Below are 27,268 nucleotides of genomic sequence, written 5' to 3'. Positions count from 1 at the left end.
TAGTTTAAATTCACCAACTGATGAAGAGAATGGAGAACAGTACTGGATAAAATTCAAAAATACTGAATTTGTATTCTGGAACGCTACTCCCTTGCCATCATTTACTTTCCAGTTTTCTCTACAACAGAGAACATTTATTTAGATAATGTCCCAAATGAAAATGGATCCCTCTCCTTCAAATTAATAGGGGAAAAAAAATCCATTTCATTTTCCTGTGCTGGCCTGATGAAAAGAATGTTTCGGAATGTTACACAAGTAATATTTGATGTCAGCAGTTTAAAATTAGAAGGGTTCTAATATGGTATGATTTTCCATTAAATTTTTTGGATACTGTGTATTTGGTTATTTCTTGTACAAGCCCACTTACTCATTTCTTAGAATTAAAATGCATGTGCAGGTTCCATGCTAAGACACTAAACATACCATAACTTTTATGCTGCTGGAGGACCAGTTACTAAAAGAGCAAAATCTAACATGCAAAAATGGTTTAAACTTCTAATTAACTAGATCAGTGTAGAAATTTATATGATAAAGGTGCAGCAAGTGTGACAGTCAGGTGGACACATATCAACTCATAGATCAAGAAAAAGAATTAATGGAATTGTGCAAGAGATTGCAGATTTCCTTATCCAGCAGCTCAACTTCATCCATAACAAAAAAAAAAAGAAAAAGTAGGAGGTAAGATCAGAAACAGGATGATCTGGCAAGACACTTTTTGCTTTAAAAGACAGCACACCTTACAAACCCCAGCTCAAAGCTACCATAACTCTGGTCTAGTGAATGAATGATCTGTGTACTTAGTTCCTGGGCTTTAATGGACTCCTGATCACAAGTTATTTTCATTTTATCATACCCTTATCTCAAAATGTTTTTTATTCATCCCAGGTAAACATTCAAGCACTACACTTTCTGACCTCACAAAAATGCTCTAAGATATAGCTAAGGGAGCAGTCAAAGTTTACAAAAAAACTGTAAGGTTTATACTTCACTAATGTATTTGGTTTTTTGTAAGAACTTTATTAAAAAAAAAAAAAAAAAAAAAAAAAAAAAAAAAAAGGCTACAACCAGACAGAATAGCAGGGAAAAAGCCCCAAAGCTTCAAGAGTGAAAGAGATATAAACCTCAAAAGCAAACCCAAATTGAGCACAATTGGTCTGATTAACATATCCATGTATAATCCAAACACCTCTGAGGACAGGCTCTTGAGACTCATGGAACAGAAGAGGGACGTTAGCAAGGAAAGAGATGCTAAGGAGGTTTAATAAAAACAAACAAAAGGGAAAGGCAGGGTTAGCATTTTACTTTCAAAAGAGACTCTCAGAAGAGAAAGGAGTAGCAATATCTCTATTAAATCTATGTTTTTAAGTATCCCAAACCCCATAATTTTACGGTATCAATGTTTGTTTTTAGAAACTTTCCCCTCAAGATCAGGATTTGGATGTCAGAACTGGAGCAGCTGTTTTGCAAGACATTGACCTCACTCCTGCTTTACTTTAAAGCATAAACCCCAGACATCCACACTCTATGTCCACGCACATTAAAAGTTCTATTGGAATTCCAGTTTTTGTTCATCAAAGACTGGTTTCGGTCATGCAATCTCATCTGTGAGTGCCAAACTTACTCGTGCAAGGCTCTACGTGTAGCTCAGACTTCAGAATCAGCACTAGCAAGGTTAATGCAGTCCCTGTTATCCTGGAAAGTTCTGCTATGTTTTAATGAAATGCTATAGAAAATACCTGTGGAAACTATTGTCTTTCGACAACTACTCATTCTGGGGACAAAAAGATCCATTCCAAAAAGAAAAGAACACAAGCTGTAACAGACTACAACTACTTACCTATACAACAATAAAAAACATTTCTCAAACTTTTCTAGACTAGCACTATTCTGTTTCTAGCCACTTATACCAATTCTTTGGTATAAGAATTTCTGGGTATAAGCTTTCTGGGTATAAGCTTTCTGGGCCTGACTCACTTTATTCATCAGCATAATGTCATGCTATTAACAAACAACAGCCTTACAAGCATTAAATATCAAAGAAAAAAAAAAATCAAAGAACTGGATGAAAAAGAAGGCACCAAGGAAAGGCAGAGTTGGAGAATGCTAACTGACCCATGTCCAAGTCTGATTACACGTGTTATTGAGGGATTTGTATTAGCTGCAATGGAGACACAAACAGGTCTGACAGCCAACCATATGTTCTCTCCATACAGCTCCAGGAGGGGTTAGCTGAGCTGTGTAGGAGCACACACCCTTCCCCTGCAATTTGTTCAACAGTTGGAGCATGCAAGACTTCTAGATGAGCTTTTCCAATCTCCAGCCAAACAGGACGAGCTGTTTTGCCAAGACTGCAGTATATGAATGGATACCACATTTCAAAAAGATACAACTGCAGATACAGAATTAAGACACACTAGTACTTACAGGATGTTTTTAATACTTGCTAATTGTGAATATCTCTGCATATACATAAGCAGTCCCTGAATGGTCACTTGAGGTCACTTGACTGGACTTGCCAGCCGAGGCTTCTGGCAGCTCTCCTCAAAGGGAGCTTTACATTTCCCACTCTGACACCTTGAACAAAGCCACCAAAGAGCTTTGCTGACCCTTACAAAGAAAAAGAATGACCTTTCTTCTACCACAAGGTCAGAGGTTCCTGCCATCTCATTAAATAATTATGCCATAAAGCCCAGCCACTGACCAGAACTCCTCACGCTGGGCTATGATCCATTATGGAGAAGGAGGGAGTGCTCCTGACCCAGATAGCTCACCTGGCACCTCCAGGAGTGGGAGAAGACACAGCCCAAGGAAAGCAGGAAAAAACACTGCTCAGCATGATCCTCCCAAGCATAGGATTGCCAAGTGTTCTGGACAGCTTTGTGCCAGAGATTGGTAAGATGTTGTAAAGGCTAAATCAGAAACATTACAAAGGTGAAACAAAGAACTTTTATTAACTAGCCAGAAAATAGGCAGTGGAGGCATCTACTAGAGGCTAACACTGAAGCAGCAGCAATTGCTCAGTCCTGGGGGAATCAAGAGATAAGAGGGCAGATAAGGGGATGTTACATCTATTCCAAGGGCACCTCAACTCCACGGATGAAAAATGGGACTAAAATAATAAACCTAAGTGCCTTTAAATATGTTTTAAAATTGGATGTTTTGATTTGCACTCTTTTTATCATTTTCCTCCAGGCTGACAAGAGTGTCTTCAAACTTGAACAGAAGTACTAAAATGCAGAAGTTTTGGCTAAACACAGATGGAACAAACTCAGACAGATGCACTGGCCTTTTTTTCCCAAGCCTGTATTCTATTAAAAGAAAAGCAGTATGTAGAACATTTTCATGAAATGTTTTCTTGATTAAAGTCCTTTGCATTTCTTATCAGCATAGCCCAAGACATGGTTGAAATTTATGCAATGACAAATCCCCTACCATACACTTCACAGATCAGTTCTGATACAAAACAAAGAAATCATGAATTCTAATTTCAGGAGGTTTTATTTTTATTTCATTTTCACATTCACATTTCACAGAAGTAATTAGTGATATTTTTCCTCTAAAAATATTTAGGGCATGATGCCTCATGTGACTGTTCTACCACACCTATTTGCTGTTGAAATTTCTGGGTATCGAGTGGTTTTGCTTCGTACCTTAGGAAGGCAAAAACATTTTCTGAACCTCTGCTACATTTTTCAAGGAAGCTCCACAGAGAATGTTATTTATTTCAAATCCAAAGTTCTAAGCACTGTTTCAAGCACAAGCTTTACCTGCCTTTTCCTCACACCTCGCACTCCTAACAGGTATCTCAATTCCCATATTCACTTGTTTCCTCCCATCATGTTCCAACTCCCCATCCAGTCAGTTTTTCCGCTGGTTTATAAAACTTCCTCATGCAATATAATAAGAAGCTTTATCTGGTTTTAATATGGAAACTGCATAAAATACAAGGCCAAACACTATTCTGTCAGCTCGCTCTCAGTTGTTCACATGCCAAATTTCAACCAAGAGATATTAATGCTATTTCTTTGCACCCATTACAGCTCCATTGTTGTGTTGTGTTCTCTACAGGAGAATGCCAACTTTACCCTTGTTTACAAATTGAGATTTAAGGGAGAGTTTTGTTATATAACACTCAAATAAAGAACACTCTTCAGAGCTGGAGGTGGCACCTAACCTTGCAATAATAAGAACTGGATACTCTACAAAGGTTCTCTCTCTTAGCAGTATCCTCATTTGGAGAGTGCAATTATGAGCCTACTGCCAAATGTAAATAAGCTACATATGAAATAAGAACAGAATAAAAAGATGGTACTATTTTGGAAAAAAGAAACCTGTGGCAATCTGCAAACCATTAGAATAATGCCAGAATGTAGAGTAACCAAATAAAGATATGGCCAAAACGTTCACATTATGTGATGAACAAATTCTGTAAAAGCTCTATTGAGAAAAACAATTAAAACCTTTCATTAATAGTACCTTTCGAATTAAAGAAATTTAATTCTGAATTGGATGAGTCCAGACAACATCATTATTACAGAATTCTCAGTAGTTTGAACTCTAAAAATGAAGCTGTACTTTTTTAAGGCCATAAGTTTGACAGTGAATCTCAGCTATGTACTTAATTTTACATGATGTGCATTGTGTCCATCATCTCAGACTGCAGCTGCAGAGAGCCCAAATGCATCACTCCACTTCCAAAATGACAAAAAGAAGGTGCATATAATCCAGTGAATGAACAAAACATGTTTAGACACTACACAATTCTTTCAAAGAGTAGATTAAATACTTCTGAAGTAGGAAATAACTACATTAAGGTTTATTTGGTACTAGATGTCATGCTTGCAACAGTGGAGGACTGAACAACACAGGTGGCCCCTTTCAGTGCAGATCTCTACCTATCAAGGAATGTTGTTTTACTAAAATAGGTTTGATACAACTAGAGCATCACACCACACCCACTTGTAAGAACTTCATAGAGTAACACTGCTGTGTCTTTGAGGAATTAATTTCCTGATGAGTTAAAGCTCCAAAGAGGAAACACACTCTGACTACACTTCTCAGCAGGTAATCCATTCAATCCTATTTAATTAAGAGCTGGAATAAAAGTAATATTAAAGCAGATTCCTGCTGGGGAAAAGAAAAAAATCCCCCATCAAAAACTTGCTGCAAATTAAAAACAGGTATGATTCCTCTGTTCTGGGCTATAATCAGTGAATGTATAATTGGCAGTCTTTGGCATAAGCTTTCTTCTTGCAAATGAAGGAACTCATTCTTTTTCCTAAGCGAAGAAGTAAAATAAACTTCACAGGAACTTCAGTCCCAACACAACTTTTGAAACAACAATCTAACCTTTGCCCTTCTAAAATATAGAATTTTCCATGTCCACACTCGTCCTGAAAGAGGGATACCCAAGAACTGTATTTACACTCCCAACAGCACAAATGATCCACCCGGGAAGTGAGGCATCGCAGCTATCAAAGATTTAACAGACAGCATGCAGTGTTCCTGTCGTCCTCCTACCCAAACAGGCCTCTGAAGTTACTAATGTTGAAGCCAAGATTAAATACGCACACTTTGGCCTCTTCTTAATGTTTTTCATCCCAAGGGAGAGAGGGTATCTGACAATATAGATGTTATCACAATTCATCTTATACAAAGAGTAGTAAGACCAATAATTCAACACTGGTAAAGTGCATCAGTTCTTACGCTGTAATAGGTACAATTCTGTGAAATCAATCTCTAAAAGAACTAGTTCAGTTTCCATTAAATTCACAACATACCTCTTCTGATTCATTTGCCATTGTCTGGGATTCTTCCAGCTCCTCTTCAGCTGTATATTCTTCTTGTTCTTCCATTCCTTGCTCATTATATGATTGCATGTAATCTTCATCCTAAAGCAATAACACATGAAGATGAAAAGACACAGGCAAACTGTACAGAATTGCAAACCTGGGAAGAGGTGGGGTCTGGCTGCGTTGTCATGGCTTCCAGACTGGAAGAGAAGTATTGTCTCTATCAGAACTGTCAATTATAAGTGATATGACACATATATAGCATAATTAGTAGAGCTTTTAACTAGACCATAATTGCAACATCATCAAAACCAAAGCAGTTCTCACTCAGATACCAATGTCATAATAAAGATCCCATCTGATAGTGTTTGCCCCAACTTCTTCTATACCTCTACATCCCCCATTTACAAATTCATGAAGCACACACTGCAGTACTTTCTTACCTAAGGAAACATGCATCTATAGCACATATACATTAACATCAGATTTTACCCCATCAGCATATAAACAGTCTCAAAACATTCTACAAGTGCTTATATATGAGCAGGTTCAACTCTGAAAAATTATAAACATAAAACACGAGCAAAAGCTTTCCTAAGTAACTTTGCTTGTATTTTAAAACATCTCACTGATCACATACAGTTTTAAGATTAAACCACTTCACTAGCAATTAAAGCCAGTGCATGTTCTCTAATACGCTGCTTAAATTATATTGAATTATGCAGGTGACATTTTCTGAACTAACCTCCAATCTCTTTATTCAGGTTTAGACAGTTCTCAGTTACAAAAAGGATGAACGAGCAGGACATCAATCACTTTGGGATATTAGCACCTTAAAGATGTCTTTAGCAGGTCAATAATCTTTTCACCTTCGAAGGACTTTATCAGATCTTGTCTAAAGCCTGGATAAAAGCTTTTGCATTAAGTACTTCTAACAATTGGCAGTGTATCTCCACCACACAAAGCTGTTTTCTTCCTTAAGGATACAATCCTCAAGGTCATGATTCTCAACTGCCTTCCCGCATGACAAAGGAGCATTACCTACCGCCAAACAAGCTGTCAACACAAACTTTGTCACAGCCTAGATAAAGAAACTGGCAGACAGTGATAATAGGTCTAATTTACCCTCCTCCCTAGGGAAGAAAACAGATTTTAAATCAGTCTAAAACCCTATGCACGCAAAGCAATGTTATCTTTGAAGATACAATAGAAAGAAACTCACTGGAAATTCATCGAGGGGTTCATTGATTTCAAGGTCTAGCACTTCATCTTCTTCTCCAGGCTCTTCCCCATATTCTATTTGGTCTTCTGTCAGTTCAGGATCATTGCCTTCATAATGTCCTTCCTCTGCATACTCTGAAGCATATTCTTCAGGTGCTTCAGATTTGTCATAACCAATTTCATCTTCCCCTTGGTCATACTCATGTTCTAATGATGGATCATTGATGGACTCATATGATGCCAGCATGCCAGATGTGGCATTGAGGCTCACTGTGACACCTGGAGAGCTGCGGGACAGGGGGAATTCAGAGGCTGGAGCGTAACAGTCAACTACTCACAAAGATTTAGCAAAACAAAGCCAACAAACATAAATTCTCTAAGTTGGTGGACAGAATTATACCCCACACACTGTTTGACTGCATGCCATGTTCTCATCATGCATACTGTACTGCAGCTTATCACCAGCTGCAGGCTATTTGACCAGGGGAATCAAACGAACCAGATGGTTTAGCAGGTCAAACTGGCAAAAGTCCTGCTTGGTAACCAAAGCAGACTCGATTCAATTTTAATTCCAAGGCTAACAAAAAATACATAAAATCGCTATAATTGCATCTGTTTTCACAATCTTTCAGAATACTCTAGTACAATATTTGTTAATAAATGTATTCATGTTGTTCATTCTTGATTATCTTGAATTCAAAGTTACATTTTTATGACAGATTTAATGTTTCACTTCATATAAGATACATAGTCAATAACCATAATTTAAATGCCTGAGACCTTCTCAACTTAGTAACAGCACTGGCACAGACACTGAAAAAAACAATCAATACAAAACCTGACAAGATTATAATCTGCAGGCAAAGCAAAGCTCAGAATTTACTTTTTACAACAGCTAGTGCCATCAACACATAAAAAAGCAAGAAACCAACTGCAGACAAGTTAGAAAAGCAGAGGGGGGGAAGCTCTTCTTGATTTGAGGGCTCATGGTACAATGAAAACAAAGATATTTGTTCTGTTTTGTTTTCTTTTACAGTCCTATTATTCACCATTTTCCTACATTTAGGAGAAAAAGATCCAGGCAGTTCTGAGCTATTTGCATCTATAAGACAGGGAAGATTTAACACAAAAATGAAGACATTATGCAGGATTATCATTATCCTCCCAACTATAGAAGCATGAGGTTGAATGGAAATAGAAGAAGAAGGGAAAAGCTCTCACTCTCTGCCAATAAAACTGCTAAAAATGCAAAACTTGTCTGCAGAAACCTGCTCCCACTGAGCAATATTATCACACTTCAGATACTTTCTTATCACTCATGTGGTTACATGCTGCCCAGGGGTCTCGAGGAGGATATACAGTGAAGAAACAGCAAAGACCAACAGGGATTCCCCCTTTTGAAGGGAATAGTCCAATCCTCACTCGTGCAGGAAGGAAAACAGCAGCCAATGGATAGCTGGATGGCTGGAGCATTTTATCACAGCATCATCAGTCCAACACTTCAACAGGACTCCTAATGCTAATTATGGCTAAACACAGGAGATCTCTGAGATACAGATATATCCACGCATGTTATATATACATTCGTACCCCTTCAGATGACATGCCCTGCACAGCATGCAACAAGTAAAGGAAAAGCTGGAAAAACACACAGGCCATTAAAAGCAGCAGTGGTATTGCATCGCTTTGGCATCGCAAGCATCTTCCCCAATGCTTCAGTCCAGCTTGAAAGGTAAAAATGACAAGACACTCATTTAGAGTTGTGATGCCCGTAGTTCAGCTGTGGAGCTGTTATCACCACAGAGCATTCACAGGGCAGGATCCTCAGGGAACTCCCATGGAAGTACCTGCTCCAGTCTGTAAACCCTGTTACAAATCTTCTGCTGTGTAATTACACACAAACAGTTAAGCCACAAATCAAGCCTTGCAAAGTGTGCAATTCCCCTCCTCAGGGTCTTAGGAGGTAAGCTATTTTTAAAAGAAAGATGGCAGAAAAGGACTTCACAGGAGAAGAAAGTTTACAACAATACTGAGGCTGCAAAGAACTAAGCTCTGTGTTTATAATTAATTCTATATGGACAGGAGACGACACCATTTCTTCTTATAAGCTTTTTATAGATTTAAATTTTTGAGATTGAAATAATCAAAAATAATGTTACTGATATGCTAATAATGCCACTTAAATACACTACATATACACATCACTAAGTAACTGGTTAAATAAAACTTGAAACTATTTTAAGCATATAACAATAACTTTAGTTTAGTAGTTATCAGTCATCAGTAGCAGTAGCCATTAATGGCTTTGAGTTATCCAAAACAACATTTAGGAAAGAAATACCGAAATTCTTGTTCCTCTTCATTGTCACTTTGCAGAAGATCGTCATTCAGCTCTTCATCTGACAAGTCTGACTGATTCTAGGTTTCAGAAAAAGTCAACCATGAACATAAAAGATATATACTTTTAACTAATTAGATAACTACTGACACTTCTGAACACTAAGTATTTTTTTATGAAAAACACATCTCAGACTAAGACCATACCTTCAAGGAAATTAACTAATTTGATGAGAAAAAAAAAAACCACACATGACAACAAATCTTAAAATACATCTTTGATAGTCAAATGGAAATTTACAGAACTCAAATCTGCCTATCTGTTAACATTTTTCACTGATCCATTCTCAAATACAGCCAAAAATGACAACTCACTTAAGACCAGGAAGGAAGAAAGGTTAAGCTCTAGTTCATGGCCTTGTGACCCCGATGCATTAGGCAAGTCAAGAAAATGCATGAAATTACCGTAAGTTCTAGAGAGCAAAGATACAGACTGGAGAAAAGGATATAACGTCTTTTTTTTTTTTTGGGGGGGGGAGGGGGTGTTTGGTTGTTTTTTTTTTAATAAATACCCACTCAGAAGAGAGAACTGCAGATTTGCTAAACAACACTTCCAACCCCTCAAGTAAGAAGCAGAAAGGTTATACAAAGGTAGATTTATCTAGAAATACTCAGATGAGATTAAGTAGAAGGAAGTTTATCATAAATAGCTGAGGGAAGATTTTCTGAGAAATCTATTTTTACCCCACCATATGTGTCCATACCCACAGATACTGCCCTGTAACACTGCAAATTGAAAAGAATAGAAAAAGCACAAGAAAAAAATAATACTTTGGAGAACCTAGTACTGATTAGTATTCACACAGATAATTTCATATTTTTTAACATAAGCAAGCAGTTTTATCAACTTGCATTCCAACTACAAATATATATACAATGTTAACTTTGTTTATTACGTTTTTGATAACTGCATAACACACATCTGCAATCCCTATACTCCTGGAATTTTATTTTCTTTCTTAAACCAGTACATGAGATTACAGAACTTCCTATCTTTAAATGGGAATACTTACAGAATAGTTTCAAGCAGCTTATTTGCAACATATAGAGTGTGGTTATGGAAAACTACATCAAATGAAACTCAACTCTTAATAGATCTGCCTTTCTTAACCAATCTATTAATCTCCAACTAAAACTTTAAAAAATTACTTTGTCAATGAGTTCATTTAGCAGATAAAATACAGAAAGAGGTGACTAGCCAGTTTGATTTCCCAAACAGGAATCCTGTCTTCTCCTGTAGATATCTGGCAAACCCAAACATACATTTAGTTCTTTTCACAGAGTTCAGCTTTGGAAATGGTTATCAGCATGAGGAGTCTACAGCAGACATGGTGAGAACTTGTTTATGTTCTCCAGTTCCAGTTGCTCCCATGCTTTTCCCCCTCACTGTAAAAGGGAAAATCCACCACTTACTCCTCAGACAACACAGCAGCAGATTGTGCACACTGAGGGTGATCTTTAACAGACATCACTGATTTCTTTTTTACTTACTCTCTGGTAAATTCTGTCGGTATTTTGACAAGTAATTTTTAATAGCCAGGAAACCAGCACTTGAATTAAATTCTCCAGCATGCTAATCAGCACTCAGGAGGCCTATTTTTTTTGTTTGTTTTGCCTTCTCTTTTTAATTGTTAAGTCAATATGAGTTACAGAGATTCTCATTTTGAGAATCATATCCTTTTTGAACTGTGTGTTATGAGAAGAAATACTATCTCAGAAAAAAAAACGTTTTCCTAAAAGATGTATTTTAAAGAGCCTCACCTGGAGGTTTTTCACAAAAGGAAACACAATTCTGGGTGCACAGAGCGCTGGCAATAGCGCAGAGCTCAGGCACCTGTGGCTGTCAGGCTTTGGGGAGGTGACCATAAATACATGAGGCCAAACCAAACACCTGATGTGGGTAAGTTGAACAACATTCACATTTTAATATCTGCAACAATTCACTTTAAAGCACATTTCTCACCTTTTTTCCAGTTAGCAAGTCCTCTCCAAGCAAGTCATCATCAAGTTCACTGGAAAACAGTAAAAAACTTAAGAAGCTGAACCTTAGAAAACAGAAACAAACACCTTATAGGGTACATGCTTCAAAAAACTGACTTGAGGAGAACTGCCACAAAGTCTGCACAAACCCTTCCTTTTAAAAGCAAGGTATTCAAGAAAAAGAGATACCTCTTTTCAGTGCAACAACAGACCATACATATTGTGTGCTGTTGCACAGTCATTTCATTTCCACATGCTCTCCTTTCCATTTCTCTACAATAAACAGAGCACAATAACCCAGCCAAAATACAGGCACAGCCAGCCAAAACACAGATAGCCAGGTCCCCATCCTAGATCCTACACTTCAAGGCCATTTTGCCCAAACTGCTGATTTCCAGCTCCCCAGGGACAAAGCGAGACAGGGAGGCCAGCTGGCCTGGGAGCCTGGATCTTCCCTAAAGGTGAGGCTCAGGCCTAGATTTTCCCTAAATATTTTACTCCCTCCTCCTCAAGTTGAGGGTAAGGTCAGATACCTGTAGGGTGACAAAATCAAGTGCATGTTTCACCACTTTTATAATTGTGTTCAAGAATTCAGGAAGCACAGAAATACCTGGCTTACAAAACTCCTGCCATCACATAGCAACTGTCCCACAAATAAGATTCAACACAAAGAACTACAGCCTAGATTAGTTAAATTTTAGAACAATTGATTAATCTCATTCTTCTTCCTTCAGTGAAAGAATTATCTAGTGGCAGGATAAACAGATTCCCCTCTTCTATAATTAATAGTTGTTATTGACAATAGAACACGCATGTCAATACTTAAATGAGATGCCAGTGCATTGAAATATTAGCTGTAGTTTGTAATTTCTACCTGCATAGCTTTCAAAAAAAAAAAAAAAAAAAAAAAAAAAAAAAATCAACAAAACCACCATGCCTTAGATACTGCACAAGAACAAAATTCTCCAAAGTGAGAATGTGCTAAATGAGCAGAACAGGAATTTCTATAAGAGTTCCTTAGGACTACATGGTAAATACTCGAAAACGGGGAGGCAGTTCCAAGATATAAATCCCTGCTAAGAGTTGCTTTTGCAGATGGATATGTCTCTTTCAGAGCTGATTACTGTACAGATAACACGGGGGTGGGAAGGGGAATAAAAATTTGTGGGCTAGGAAAGAACAGATGATATGCCAAATCAGCCCTAAATAGGACATTATTATCAGTACACAGAATTTATCCATGGTTACTGATCTCAAATATTTCCAGGAATGACTGAACATAAACAAATAGCAATCTTTTTATGCTCACAGTAATATTTAACAAAAATTAGGACATAAGATACATGACACATTCCGAAGAGCCAACTGACTAAAATTTAAGCCCTTTATTTCAGAGACAGGAAACTCTACCTTATAGAAATGGTTGCAGAAGCATTTTCTGCTTCAATTTTGTCTGTAAAAATCACTAATCTCTTCAGCTGCCAGTAACCTGACAAATGCACCAAAGGGTTTGAAAATCTTTCCCAGCACTATGGTCCACCACTGACAGCTTTTAATAAAACTGCACTAGAGAAATTCCAAAGGACGGCAACAGTATGTGTTACAGCAGCATTTGAAGACAAAAAAACAAGTTCAGGAAGTAAGAAATTCAGATTAAGAAAAGGAATGGAAAAGAAAGTTAAAGATTAAATTAGTTTTCTAAACATAGTGAGGGATATTTATTGTGTTACTAAAAAACATCCTTGATGTGATTTTTTTAGAAAAATATTAATACTGATGAATAGAAATAACTGCAAACATATTCTAGATTTTTAGAAGCTTTGGTTTATTGCTTGACAGCACTAGCATATAAATGAAGCCAATATGAGAAACAAAAGCCTTTACCGGATGTCATTTCAAACCTCTTGAAATAGTCAATGTCACTCAAGTATTTTCGTTAATTAATTAAAACAAGAAAAATGACCATAACTTTTTGAATAAATAAAGTAACAGTGAAAAGCCTGCACAGGAAATCTGTACTAGCTCAAGGTTTCTGAAACAGCCGTGTCTGAAGTTATCTATCTCAAAGAGGACCAGAAGTACTAAATCCGACCATTAAAAAAACCAAAACAAACTAAAAAACACAGAGCACACAAAACAAGGATACTGAAAGATCATAGACTAGCTGAGAAAAAACAGACAAAAATGAATGGTTGCCATTTGCTACCACACTAAACCATATAAAATAACTTGAACTGGAAAAAAAGTACACATCTGTGATAGTTCCAGTCATCTCACCCTCACTCTCATCAAGATACAAAAGTTTCCAAAACCACAGTGCTAGGAAATTCTGGGCTAAGATAATCTGAGTTCACTGCTCTCACAAGAGACTGACCCATTTCCTTACAATGCCTTAACTTCTGACACCTAAAGTTCCCTGCACTGAATAAATTCAGTTCACCAAATAAGGACAGCAATAATAAAAAAGGCAGACAACAAAAAGTGGAAAGTTTTCTACCAGAACAGAGAAATGAGCAAGGGTCAGAACTCGTGAATTTCAGCAAAAGTCAACTACTAAATCATTCCTGTCGTCTCAAAGGAGAACACCAGAAATGCAGGTTTTTCCCAAACCCGAGCTTTGGGTTACCTAAAGAAACAAATGTACAAATGTGTTTCTGGTCTATAATTTCATAAGCATGCCTCATTAAACATGAGCAGCAGCAAGGATGTAACTGTTTCAGGAAAAGAACTTGTGAAAAAATAGAAGTTCTCCAAGAGCAATGTTACATTTGTATCCCAAATTACTGGGGCCTTCCAACTCTCAGTTATCACCTCCAGAGTTTGAGAAAGGATAGATATCTGAAAATTTAAGATTATTTTTTAAATGACTGGGGGATGTGACTCAGTCAAGTAACAACACAGTAGGAGCTGATGGTTGATCAAGGTGTGTGACTAACAGCAGAACTCCACCTCCCTCCAGAACAATACTCAGGTTGCAAAACAAAGCACGAAGGATTAAAACACTACTACTACCAAGACTACTGTGTTTGTTCAGCCTTTTTTCCATCTTCAATAAACTGTCCTATAATGAATTAAGCCAGTAGGTAAAACCTTGAAGCAATTACAACAGGCGACAACATATCCATGTTCAAAATTTGTAATTGCCAAGACATACACAGAATTTTACATTCCCAAATACACCCTGGCAATCTGAAAAGAATAATAATATTTAAAAAACAATATTCCAAAACATGCAAATAATATTCTACTAGATAGAGTTGTAAAAAAAAAACCCAAACCAAACTTCTGAAATTATGAGGCTCTGGAATATTCTGCTCTGCACCTGAAACCACTTCTCTTACAATTTCAGTAAGTTGAATTACTGCATTTTTTTATATCGATCTTAAGCTATATGCAGGTAATAATAAACACATAAAGTAAAACTTTTTCCTAAAACTGAATCCTTGTGTGCTTCAGAGTCTCAGTTTAGGGAAAATACTCTAAAACCTCTGTCATGCCCCATTAAAAACAGCTTTGCTGCAGGGAGTTTACCACGGGGAATAAGCTTAAAACTTCTGATGCAATGGCTGTTTCACTCTTCCAAATTTTCTGCAGTGATAGGTAGGATAGCTAAAACTAAATGTGACCAGTCAGCATCTACAGAGCCCACCTATTCACACCACAAAGTCAGCAAACGAAAAACGTTCAAAAAACATGCTAATACAAAACACCTTGCCTTCAGAACTTATTTCAGGGTTTCTGAATACCCAGACCCAGGACTGGGAGGCAGCACAGTACAGTGACCCAGCCTGAACGAATTATTTTGATTCCATTCTCAAACCACAGCAGCTCCTTGGTGCAGTTCGCCATCCAACCCTCTAACAGCTGTACTGGCTGACAGAGAGCAGAGACTCCCCACCAGCAAACAGCAGAACACCCTGTAAACTGGAGCTACTGTCCAAATTCCTTCGTCACACACTTGCCTCCTACAGCAATGAAAACTACCCACTTAACCTAGCAGAAAAGCATGGAAGAGGAAACTAATCCCTCTGGAATGACAATAATTGTAGAGCAGTTGATTCACTCCAAGGGTTCAGCTGACTGGAAAACCACTTAGAGTAAAATTTGTTTACTACAATCATTTGAGTGATTATTACAGCAGATAAAAATCTATTTGGAATGGGTTGTTCTTTTTTGCCTTTGACACTGAAAACCACTGGCAAAGTCTGAACAAGTCTATTACTAAAAAGGAATCATAGAAAAATAACATAAATTAGTGAAACATTCCCCCTGAAAGAATAGACCAGTCTAGCCAGGTGCTTGATTCCTTTCCCAGCCAGATTCCTTTCACATAAAAAAAACATATTTATTCTGCCTGCCCCAAAATCCAAGTGCTTACATACTTCTATATCTTTACAAGCCACATTGTTGAAGAAGCCCATCCCTAAGCTCTGCTAATCCCAATGTAAAACCGAAAGTGGGACTTTGAGAATAAAAATTTAAACAACACATTTTAAAAAATTTAAAAATTAAGTGGAGTAAATTTAAGTACTAGCAAATTCTAACTATTTAAACCACCAAGATCCACTACATATTTAAAAGGAAAATCAAGACACTAATTGCAAAATTACACACCGCAAATACGTTGTATTTATCCAATTTTAAATGGTATCTATTCATAGTGCTCTACATTCCTCAAGGCAAGTACATGTTTGGCACGACCCAGCACGGGCTGACACATGCAAAACAACCAACATCTTCATTAGTATCTGAATGTGCACTGCTCTAAATGTTAGAACACAAAATGCCAGAATGGGAAAACAGAGCAATGCCGTTCAGCACACAGAAACTGAACATGAAAACACTCTGCCTACCTGTCCCAGTCGTCATCTCCTGCTCGTCTTCTCCAAGACCTTTCTGCACCAGGCTTATCAAACTGATCAAAGTCATCATCTGTAAAGAAGGTGATCACGTTAAATAATTCTTACTGAAATGAGAGGTTTCCAAAGCAACCACACAGATGGGATTTTATGGGTGGGTGTGGGGGAGTGTGCGTTGTTCAGAAAACGCAAAAATACCTTTTTCTACCTTCCAAGTTAACATGAAGTAAAAGCAGTCAAATATCCAACACAGAATCACAGAATCATTAAGGTTGCAAAAGAGCTTTCAGATCACCAAGTCCAACTGTCAACCCAGCACCACCACCATGTTCACCATTAAACCATGTCCTCAAGTGCCACATCCACATGTCACTCAAACCCTTCCAGGGATGATGAATCCACCACTTCCCTGGGCAGCCTGTTCCAATCCTTTACAACCCTTTCTGTGAATTTCTTTTTCCTAATACCTAATCCAAATATCCCCCGGCACAACTTGAGGCCATTTCCTTGTCCTGTCCCTTGTTACCTGGGAGAAAGGACTGACCACCTGGCTACAACCTCCTTTCAGGGAGTTGTAGAGAGCAAGAGCCTCCTTTTCTCCAGACCAAACACCCCTTGTTCACTCAGATGCTCCTCACAGGATTTGTGCTCCAGACCATTCATCAGCTCCACTGCCCTTCTCTAGACCTGCTCCAGCACTTCAGTGTCTTTCTTCCTGTGAGGTGTCCAAAACTGAACACAGGACTTGAGATGTGGCCTCACCAGTGCCGAATACAGGGGGATGATGATGGCCACACACACATGCCAGGATGCCACTGGCCTTCTTAGCCACCTGGGCACACTGCTGGCTCATGTTCAGCCACTGTTAACCAACACCTCCATGTTTCAATAATAAAAAACCATAATGTACTGCACAGCTTTCCCTCTTCTCACTGGTGAGGTGAAGACTACCCAAGGAAAAGACAGAGCATGAGATAAATTACTGGAAAATGTTGCCAATGAAGGTCATTCCATAGACAGGAGCTTCCCAGAAGTGCACAGAACAGATGCAATGGAGGTGAAGGGAACAGTGTCTGTCAAATCTCCATGTGCCAAGTGGGCCACAAGCTCATCCACTAACACTGAACCTGCAAAGGGAGGTCAGCACAAGGTAGGTCAGTACCAGCAGCCCAAAACAGAAGAGGGCAGTCAGGTGTAACACACCATCAATCATCTCAACTGGGGCAGTAAAACCACTACAGGTCACTGAAGCAGTTTACAGTGTGTACCTAAGCAGGCACCTGTCTTCCAAGAAACAACTGGTGCTCCATATTTCTCTCAACAAGTACCCTCAGTTTAGCCTACCAAATCATCCTCCATAGCTTAGTCTGTAAACTAGTATTTCGCTACTTAAAAATACTAAATCTTCCATTTATCTGCAGAGGAAATGCAAAGGTCATCTGCTCTGAACAGACATCATGTCTTGTCATCTCTGAGCTGGAAGCACATACCCTCAGATATACTGAACCCTCACTCTCCCATCCTCTGGCTACAGCCTGACAGGGAATGCACATCTGGATTCACTCTCTTTTCATGCACTTTAATGGCAAAAACAAATAAATAAAATAAATAAAAGCTATGCTCAACACAAGGGGAAAGGTGCTGCAGTTTAATGGTCTGCAAAACACAGGAGGTTGAGCAATCCAGTCCCTGCAGTCTGAACTGGTGATCACTAAGATTCTATTCATCCTCTGGACTGTTTGCATTCAACTCTGACCAAGGACAATGCCACAGAACAACTGTTTCATTTGACTGGGTTTTCTGAGTTCGTTTAGTTTCTTAAATAAACCTTCAAAACCAACTCTGTCTGCAGCTCTTTAAACTCAACCCACTATCCTTTAGTGAATATTTGCCACATGCAGTGACAAACCTATTCATTTTTCACTTCATATTATCAAAACACCGGTGTTAATCACTGACAGAAGTTTGAAAGGAGGTAGAACATTAAAAAGAGAACATTCAGATCTTGCAACATCACTAAATTAAGAACTTTCAAACCAGAAATTTCAATCAAAAATAGCTATGAAAGTTAGACTGCTCAATACAAATTATTATGTAACACAAGTCAAATGTGGCAACTCTTCTGTCTGGAAACCAACCAGGTAAGAAATAATTCTCCTTGATCAAGTTCTCCACTTTACTATCAACAGTTAGGTTTATATTTTAACTCATTTTCTATATTTAAACTAATTTACCTGGGCTAACATGATTGAATCAGTTGTTTTACACTTCTCTGCTTATGTATCTACATATTACAGCCTCCTTCTATTCCAATTCCTATTTCACCCACAGGGGAAAGCCAGACAAATACACGAGCATTTCCCATCTTCCTCTTGAAGGCTAAATTATCCAATTTTATGGTTTCTGGGGAAAAAAAGGAAAAAAAAAAAAAAGCCACTTTGCTCTCCTTATGGTCATTTAAAACCAGGCTGCAGTGACTTAGTGCACTGACATTTCAAGGGCACAAATATCCTGTCCTGTCACTGTTCTTACAGCTGGATTGCTGTAATCCACTGACTTGATGCAACCACTGCCAATGGTTATTTTTTAAGGTAATGCACCTGATTTGGCACCACCCCAAAATACAAGTGTCCACACAACACAGCTCAAGACAATGACCACCACTAGGAAGACTAACTTCTTTTTAAGCTGTGCCTGCTTACTTGCAAGGCCTTTTTTTTCATGCCAGGCATCACGTTAGAACCAGAGAGCTGAGCCATAAACCAACAGCACTTGAAGATCTCAGCTCTTGGTACACAATTCTTTCAGAGAGATCTTCACATCAGCCAGGTTTAAATCTAGACAACAGGAAGTTACACACTGAACACTTCTTCTCAGTTAAAATCTCTCTACAGCAAAAAGAAACACTTTTCAGTACAATTCATAGTACTTTTTCAGGCCAGATATCTAATTCACAGCCATAAAAGTGCTTCAACGTGTTATTACTGTTGGTGAAGAAACAATATCAAAAGAGGGTCCAAGTTCCTGGCAAATTTCTAATGTGGAGCTGAACTCCCACCCCTCAGGAAACATCATGAACCTCCAGCTCTTCCAACCAAATTTCTCGCATCCTATCCCTTATTTAAGAGCAGCTTCTACCAAAATTCAAAGCTGAATTACATCCAGCAAAGCCTTTTTCACAAGTCCCCTCTAGCAGGATGCATAAAAAAGCCTCAAGAACTGGTCAATCTGTGTGTGGCGACTGCAGCTTGCAAGAACTGCTCCACGTGTCCCCACCGCCTCCCTGTTCTCATCTCTTCTCTCTCTGTCTCAACACACGTGACATAAAGGAGGAGACAGTTTTTCTTTTTTATGCTCATTTGTTCTGTGACAGCTGACACTGACAATGAGTGTTACAAATTATGCCATTTTGACATTAAGGAGCCCAAAGCAGGTTGTAGCTCTCCTTCAGAAAAGCAGGTCACAACAGTCACACATCTACAAATAGCATTCCTTGCCAGCTTCATCACTTGTGAGACAACAGGCCCTGCACTGGACACAGGCCTTGCACTTGCAGTGCAATGTGATACCTAACAGACATCCTGAGGCATCATTTTTCTTCTCCATTTCCGAAACCACACAGTTTCATTTTTCTTCTACCTGTCTAGGCAATAACATTGGAAAACACCAGTAAACAAGAGCTAGCATAACATCTATAGATGTTTGTCCTTGAGAAAGTTGAAAGTCAATGTTTGTGCCAAGGGTGGTTAAATGCCTGTAAAACATTAACTTGCACAGAAATAAAGAACACTCAGCATCAGCAGGGCACAAAACCACTGCGAGCAACAGCCAAAGATTAATTTTTTTTATTAAAATTCTCAGTACTACTGTGTGGGAGATGAGAAGGAAAAAACGTGAGGGTGTGAATCCATGAACATAAGCTTTTAAAGCATGAAAATATCTACTGCAGCAGTTGGAGGAGGTTCTGTATTTCTTCCAGTGGTCTCAGTGCAACATACACGGCAACTGTTGCTAAGACACGCCAGGCGCTGGCTACAGCTCCTCCCTGCTATTCTGGCTCACCACGATGATGTTTGTGCATCAGTTGGGTACCAACTGGAAGATCTACGTCCCTTTCTAAGGCAGAACTAGAAAGTTAAATCAAACAAACAAAAAACCCGAAACCAACAAAAAAACCCAACCAACCACAGCCTATCAAATACCAGAAAAGTAGTAACTGAATAAGCAAGCAGAACAGGTCAGTTATAGAAAACAAACAAACAAACAAAAAACCATAATCCACCAAATTGGCTCTTCCTACTGCAGTTCTAGGAAAACCACCATGATCAAAGTGGCTCAGAAGTTTCAGGATGCTGCAGAGACAGAGTAACACTGTTTTGTCAGACCAGCCTGCCTTGCAAGGCTCTGACCAGCTGTGAACCAGAATAAGCACAAAGACAGCCAAACACACTTGGGCCCCAAATTAAAGGTTCTTATTTTCTTTATACTTACCCTGGTGTAGCAAAGTGCTTACCCTGTTGCAGCAGTGCTGCAAGCTGTTCTATACAGTTCATGTTCTGGTTTTATGTTTAGAACTTGTATCTTTTTTCCTGTTCAACAAGAACAGATCATCCACTCTACAAATCCACAGAACACAAGCCTCATTTCTTCTTTGGCTATGCTGATAGCAGTTTTTAACTCTGTGGACACCCTTTTAATAAAACCTTCACTAATTTTTTTTTATGTAAAATGGAAGTCTTAAGCTACACAGTCAGTCTCACAAGCGTGGGAGGTGAATCAGCAGGAACACTGCAGAGCTCTTAACATCATAAATTGTTACTAACAAAGCCTAAAAAGGTAGTCCCACATAGCAACTGTTGCTAAGATGGAGTGTTCTACTGCAATGAGATGGCCAAGACTTTTAGACTAGGGAAAACATTTGATGACTGTATTGTTGGTCTTCCCCGAAATACACCTGAAAGCTTCCCAGAACACCAACCACATGCTGCCTCAAACCCTGGCAGTTCAAAATTTTGTATTTTGGTTCATTTCAATATTACACTATCATGGCCATAAAACATGCTATTAGTTTTAGGCAATGAAAAAGCACCGAAGATTTCTCCTTATCCAAAACCAGATGAAGATGTCACTATGGCGCTTCAGTTCAGTGGATAAAAAAGAACTACTCACTCTTTGCCCAACAGGTCTTTTAATGAAGTAACTAAGCCTCACTGCTTTGGGGCAAAATAAAAACAAACCCTATGATATGATTCTGTGATAGGTAATGGAGCTAGTTAAAATTAAAACAAAACAAAAACAAACAAACAAACAAAAAAAAAAAACAGAGGAGGAAAAGTCATATACCACATGAAAAAACACTCCTCTATCTTTCAAATAATGCTGATTGGAACAAGTTCATCTTGATCTATCCCCTTAAAACACAGAACATGACAACTTGACAGCATTCCAACACAAGTCTCTGGATAAAAAACAGTTTACCAGATTATCTTTATGTAAAAGTTTATTTCTATAAAACATTTTTCTTCGTATTTCATTGCAAAAGGTTATAGAACACAAGTACTGCATAAACTTCTATTTTCAGCATCTGAGTACACCATGTAAAAACTGCCCCACAGTGAACTGAATTTTAGTATCTCTTGCTATGTGATGCAACAAGAACAACATCGCAGACTAAGGTTCGGGAGTTCCTGCTGACCTGTGTTTTTTCCTGATGCTGTCACAATTTGTCACCAGAAGTTTTCATGCAACTGGTGTTGGCAGTACAGTCACTGCCAACCCGTGTTACAGAGACAGACGTTCCCCAGGAAACCTAACAGGGCATGAAGCCCACTCTGAATCCAGTCCCACTTATTATACAAAATCAAGCTCTCTGCACCATCACAAAAATCACATTATACACAAATACACCACATTCACATACAGTTTAGTTTATCTGTCAGGAACAGACATCATGTGGCCTTCACACCGGTAAACAATTACTCATAGAAGCCTTAAATATTTGGTGACTAAATATTTATAACAACCTAACAATTGCCTAACATGTCCCTCAATTAGTGTACTTGATGGTTTTTTTAAATTACTCCTATAGACAGAACTTAACTTCCTCCAAGAAATAAAGCAGAGAAACTAAATTCTACAGGAGAGAAGTTCTTTTTACCTCCCCAAAACCAACATTTTTTTTGGGAGTTTGTCATGACACAAAGCAAGTCACTAGCAACAAGCTAGAACAGAACTAACTATAATATGCTGCCTGGAATCGAAGCTACAAAAACCCCAAAACTTACTTCCAAAGTTTGCTTAAACTAGAAAACATATTTTCTTTGGAAAAACGAAAGTGCCATAGTCCTTCTCACAAACACTGAACAGTGTAGGAAGGCCAAGAGTTTAAATGAAATCCACACGAACGGATTGGGACACTGATTAGAAACTGCAACTCCCCAGAAACTCTCCAGCATCCTTCACAGCCACCAAAAGTTAAAATCAAGGCTGCATTACAGCATAACTTAACACACGACCAATTACTACTAACCTGGAGGATTTTTGGTCAAGTCAGTGACAACCATCATCCTAAATTATTCTGGACAACAAATTCTACGTGACCTAAAACTTGAGGCTTAGTATTTGATGCAAAAAAGCCTGGTTTGGCTCTTACAAAAACAACTGATACTAAAGGCTATGTTTAATTCAGATGACCTGAAAATAGGGTACATTCAGAAGAACGACTTTCAGCAAAAGCTTGTCAGAAAAGCATAAAGAGATTAAAAATTGCTGTGTTTAAAGGAAATCTCCCTGCTACAAGCTCACTGAAGTAGTAATGTTTTTTGGCACTGGTTCTCAGTACAATGCTAAGTGCAATACCATGGCAGTAGTTCTTGGTATAGCACCCCATGAGCATATCTCTGCATATCATGCAAACTCTACACAAAGGCCTTCGCACTTAGAGGAGTTTTAATGTTCCATATTCCAAGATAACTCTTAAATACTGTGACCAGCTGCACCAGTCCATCTAATAAAGTAGGATGCAATAACCACAGAGACCAAAATAAAGGCAGCCCTCCACTCACTTTCATCTAAACACAAATGCAGAATCTATTTCCAGTCCCTGTCTGCTGCTGCTGAATAGCCTGAAGCACAACAAGTTCAACTGAATTTGTCACACTGGAGATTTTGAATTGGACAGTGGCCCACAACGCTGAGAAAGGTGCTTGCTGTGCTAGCAGTATAAGCTTTTCTCCTATTTTTATCAACAGCTTCTCAAGAGGTTTTTAAAGTCATTACATTGCTAAGAGTACAATAGCAGACATCATGTATATTCAAATGAAATCAAACTGATGACAGTTTAAGTTCAAGCTGGAGGAATAACATAACAGGCTCGGGGTTAGAGAAACGCCCATTCTGTTACTCTTGGTACAGGACTTCCAGCAGGAAGGCAGACACGTTGATGGGACCCTCTTTCAGCTCCTCCTCCAGCCCATGCCATGATTCACACCCCAAGGACATCTACATCCAAAAGTCTTCTAGTCCACTGAAGTTCATCAGAAGTGAACTAATTGGAAAATAAGAAAATTCTAATAGTTTTCCCTTAGTTCAGTTTGGCAGACAATGAAGAGGTGCTTCTTGCTTTCTTCTGGTGATGATTTGTTGCTTACCCTATAACCATCCCTCCCTGAATGAGATTAAAATCTAGCTGTAAACTGATTGCAGTAAATACCAAGAAAAAAAATGTCAGCACCTATACAAAACAGCTGTTACGTTTCACTATAAACATATGATCAATAAATCCTAGAATACTCCAGGTTGGAAGGGACCTTCAAAGACCATCTGGTCTCCAATGAGAAAGAGAGTCCAGATGAGATAAATTATCTAGCACCTTGTCCAATCATACCTTGAAAACCTCCAGTAATGGAGACTCCATCATGTCCCCAAGGAAATTTTCCCAGTGACTGACTGTTCTCACTGAAGAAAAATAAGTCATATATCAAGTGAAGCCTCTCCTGCTGCAACCTGAAGCCATTGCCCCTTGTCTTCTCCACACGGCTCCGTGGGAAAAGAAAGCCTCTATCTTCTTTGTACCCATCCCTTAAGTAAGATTCAACATGTGTGCTCTGATTCTGTTTTTATATGAAAGTTTGAATCAAAGTTTGGGAACCACCGTCTTACCCTTATCAGTAAACTCATGAGCAACTATGACCCCTCAAGGTTCCTCATCACCAGCACACCCACCTGGAATTTCTATGTTTCAACATACAGCCATTCTAGAATTAGGAGGCTGAATCAGACTGCCCAGCAATACAATTTGTGAAGTATGAAACAGTGAGTTACTCCCAGAGACCTCACAGACCATCACTTGTAAACTTTCTAGTTTGTTTGTGAAACTTGTCACCAAAAGAGCCTTTACCTTCCTTCATCCTTAGAAACCTTCGCTGCACAAACACACCTGGTCACAGAAGTACATATGAATATTTTATTATTATCTCCCTAGAGCCTAAAAGATTATAAATGACCAATAAATGAGTCCACACTTGCTGTCCAGCAAACAAATCACTTTCCTTCCATCAAATATATTTAAATGTTCAGCCACCAGAGACATTTCCCATTTCATTTTTCAGCCCTATAACGTATCCTTATAGAGGATATATTAATCTTTAATCTGCATCCTTAAAGGCAAAACTACCTCATTTTGTCAACTGTTACCCTGCAATGTCAGCAACTAAACATCTCAATTAATTTTTTCAAGACCTGTTCTGTACTAATTTGCCAATCATTAGCCTTTTCTTTTTTTAAGAAAACACTAGGGTGCTATTATCTCCATATTTTAAAGTGTTTCCCTCACGCAAAAAATTCTAAAACAAAATCCCAAACATTAGTTTCTACAGTTAAAACTTTAAATGACAAAACCATTTAAGCCAAATAACCACTTAGTTCTGAGTTTCTTTCTCATGCTACCACCATTGATTTTAGACAGAAGTCCCTTTCCAAAAAGGGTTGCACATTCCACTTCTGTATGTTCTAGGCTCTTTTTACTGGGTTTTAAAAGTGTATTTAACAACTTCAGCCAGGAATTTTCCCTGACTATTCGCGTGGACACAGGCGTGGGACACCTCTGGTGTTTTTCATTCACGAAGACTAAACAAACACTGTTTATATGGGGTAAGGATCATATTTAATTGGCCACCATTTATGGCTGAGCCCAGTGTTAACGATGAGCAAACAACTGCTCGTGCCCACTTAGCACAAAGGGATCCCAATTCAAGAATAGACAGGAACGGAACTCTACAACAACAAAACCAAGCAAACAAAAATCAATCTTAAAATTGCAGTTTCACCACTTTGTTGAAGGTTGTCTGCTGCTGCATTGCACCTTTGCAAAGGTGAAACCAGGCTCATTCAACTTGCAGCAGTTTTAAACACAAGAACCAAAATGCCTCAAAAGTGACACTTTTTTTAAATTGCTCTGTCCTCACAATACCACAAAAATTTCCTGACATAGAACAGGCACGCAAAATTTACTTTCACATCGCATAAAACTGACCTGAACCACAAAAATTAGCACAAATACTTTTGTAAGATAATATTAAATATACTACAATATTGAAGTTATTATAGCAATGACCAAGATATTTTAATATCTGCTGTTTTACCAATCAGTGCTGTCCTTTTGAGCCTTCTTCCCAAAATATACTCCTAAATCTGGGAATTTCTTTGTAACATTTACCTTTAGGCATTGTATGATTTACCATAGGAATTATAATTGTAATTCTGTACTTTGTTACCCATCAGAGTAACTGTGGAGTGGGGTCTGACAATGAGGTGAGTGAGCAGGGGATGATGAGAAGAGCCACAACTCTTCTCGCTGACAACTTAGACTAAATCACCACAAACTTTTGTACAGACAAGGACAAGTGGGTCAACTGACAACTCTGAGCAGCCTTTATCCAAACTGCTATTCCTAGTGAAAGCAAGGCTCAAAGCAGCAGAAAGAGCCATGTTCTCACAACTGTATCTCTCTTGCAAACCCAAGTGTGACCCTGGCAAATCTTTCTTTTAATCACCCAAGCAAATGTTTTCATTTTAAAGTTTGCTTTATATACCAATCAGAACCACAGAGGGTTTTGAGCTGTCATTTAAAACGCTACGTGTAGAGGTGGCCTTAGTCAAGCAGAAGCCCCTTGAAACACCTGAAAGTCCTGGGGTCCAGCACTGACTCCATTTTACATTTTTCAAGTGAGTCCCTTCTACTTCTGGACAGTCTGTAAAATGAATTATAAGGGCACCTCAGATCAGAGATATGTTACTCAAAGACATCATACACTGTACCTGTAAAAACTATGGGAACGAACACACACCGTCCCCGGAGGCGTTCTAGGAAAGGCTGGACACTTACTGCCATGGTGGTGTTGGGTCACGGGTTGGACTCGCTGATCTCAGAGCTCTTTCCCAGCGCCGCTGATTCTGCGAACGCCATTAGGTACAACACACCCATCCCCCCGGAGGCCCCGTGAGTGGCGAGGCCGCTCTGCCCTCGGCCCTGCCCCGGCCAAGGGGCCGCACCAGCTCCCACCGCCGGACTCGCAGGAGCGGCAGCGGCGCCTGCGGGGCCTCCGGGAGTCCCCGAACCCGCCCCGCCGGCCCCGCCGCCCCCGCTCCACGACCACCCCAGGCCCCGCAGGGCCCCCCGGCTCCCGCACCCCGGGCCGGCCCCGCTCCCGCGGCGAGGCCCCCGCGCACCCACCTGCGCCTCCTCCCAGCGCGGCAGCCATGGCTCTGCGCCCGGCCCAGGCGGCGGGTCGCGGCAGCGCCTCGGCGCCACCCGCCGAAGCGGCGGGTCGCGGTGACGCCGAGGGGGGTGCCGGGGAAGGTGCTGGGAAAGGGCTCGGGAAGGGCCCGGGGAAAGGGCCGGTCTCGGCTCCCGGCGGGTCCGGCTCCCGCCGCCCGAGAACAACAAACTAACACAACATGGCGGCCGCCGCCGCTGTCGCCGCCGCGGTGCACCCTGGGACGGCGGCGGACCCGGGCCCT

At 39.4% G+C, this 27,268-nt stretch overlaps 1 protein-coding gene across 7 annotated transcripts in view; it reads right to left on the bottom strand.

Annotated features, from left to right (window-relative positions):
* The window catches only part of RBM33 (RNA binding motif protein 33), a 102,670-nt gene extending 75,602 nt beyond the window's left edge, over positions 1–27,068 (bottom strand). For all 7 annotated transcript variants that reach the window (XR_003570756.1, XM_027879782.1, XM_027879783.1 and 4 more), the window contains exons 1-6: positions 26,982–27,068; positions 16,244–16,322; positions 11,374–11,422; positions 9,355–9,431; positions 7,015–7,300; positions 5,781–5,891 (exon numbers count right to left, since the gene is read on the bottom strand). Coding sequence is in view for 6 of the 7 variants with exons in the window: in XM_027879782.1 (XP_027735583.1) it covers positions 5,781–5,891; positions 7,015–7,300; positions 9,355–9,431; positions 11,374–11,422; positions 16,244–16,322; positions 26,982–27,009 (630 nt within the window). In the remaining variant the exon portion in view is untranslated. The remainder of the gene's footprint in view (positions 1–5,780; positions 5,892–7,014; positions 7,301–9,354; positions 9,432–11,373; positions 11,423–16,243; positions 16,323–26,981) is intronic.
* Positions 27,069–27,268: the final 200 nt, after the last annotated feature.

The sequence above is a fragment of the Empidonax traillii genome, unplaced genomic scaffold, assembly GCF_003031625.1.
Source record: "Empidonax traillii isolate 1590-97213 ecotype Southwest subspecies unplaced genomic scaffold, ASM303162v1 scaffold58:size1836614, whole genome shotgun sequence".
NCBI classification, from domain to species: Eukaryota; Metazoa; Chordata; class Aves; order Passeriformes; family Tyrannidae; genus Empidonax; species Empidonax traillii.
The sequence above is the reverse complement of the archived record's forward strand: the minus strand, read 5'-3'. Positions and strand labels throughout refer to the sequence as shown.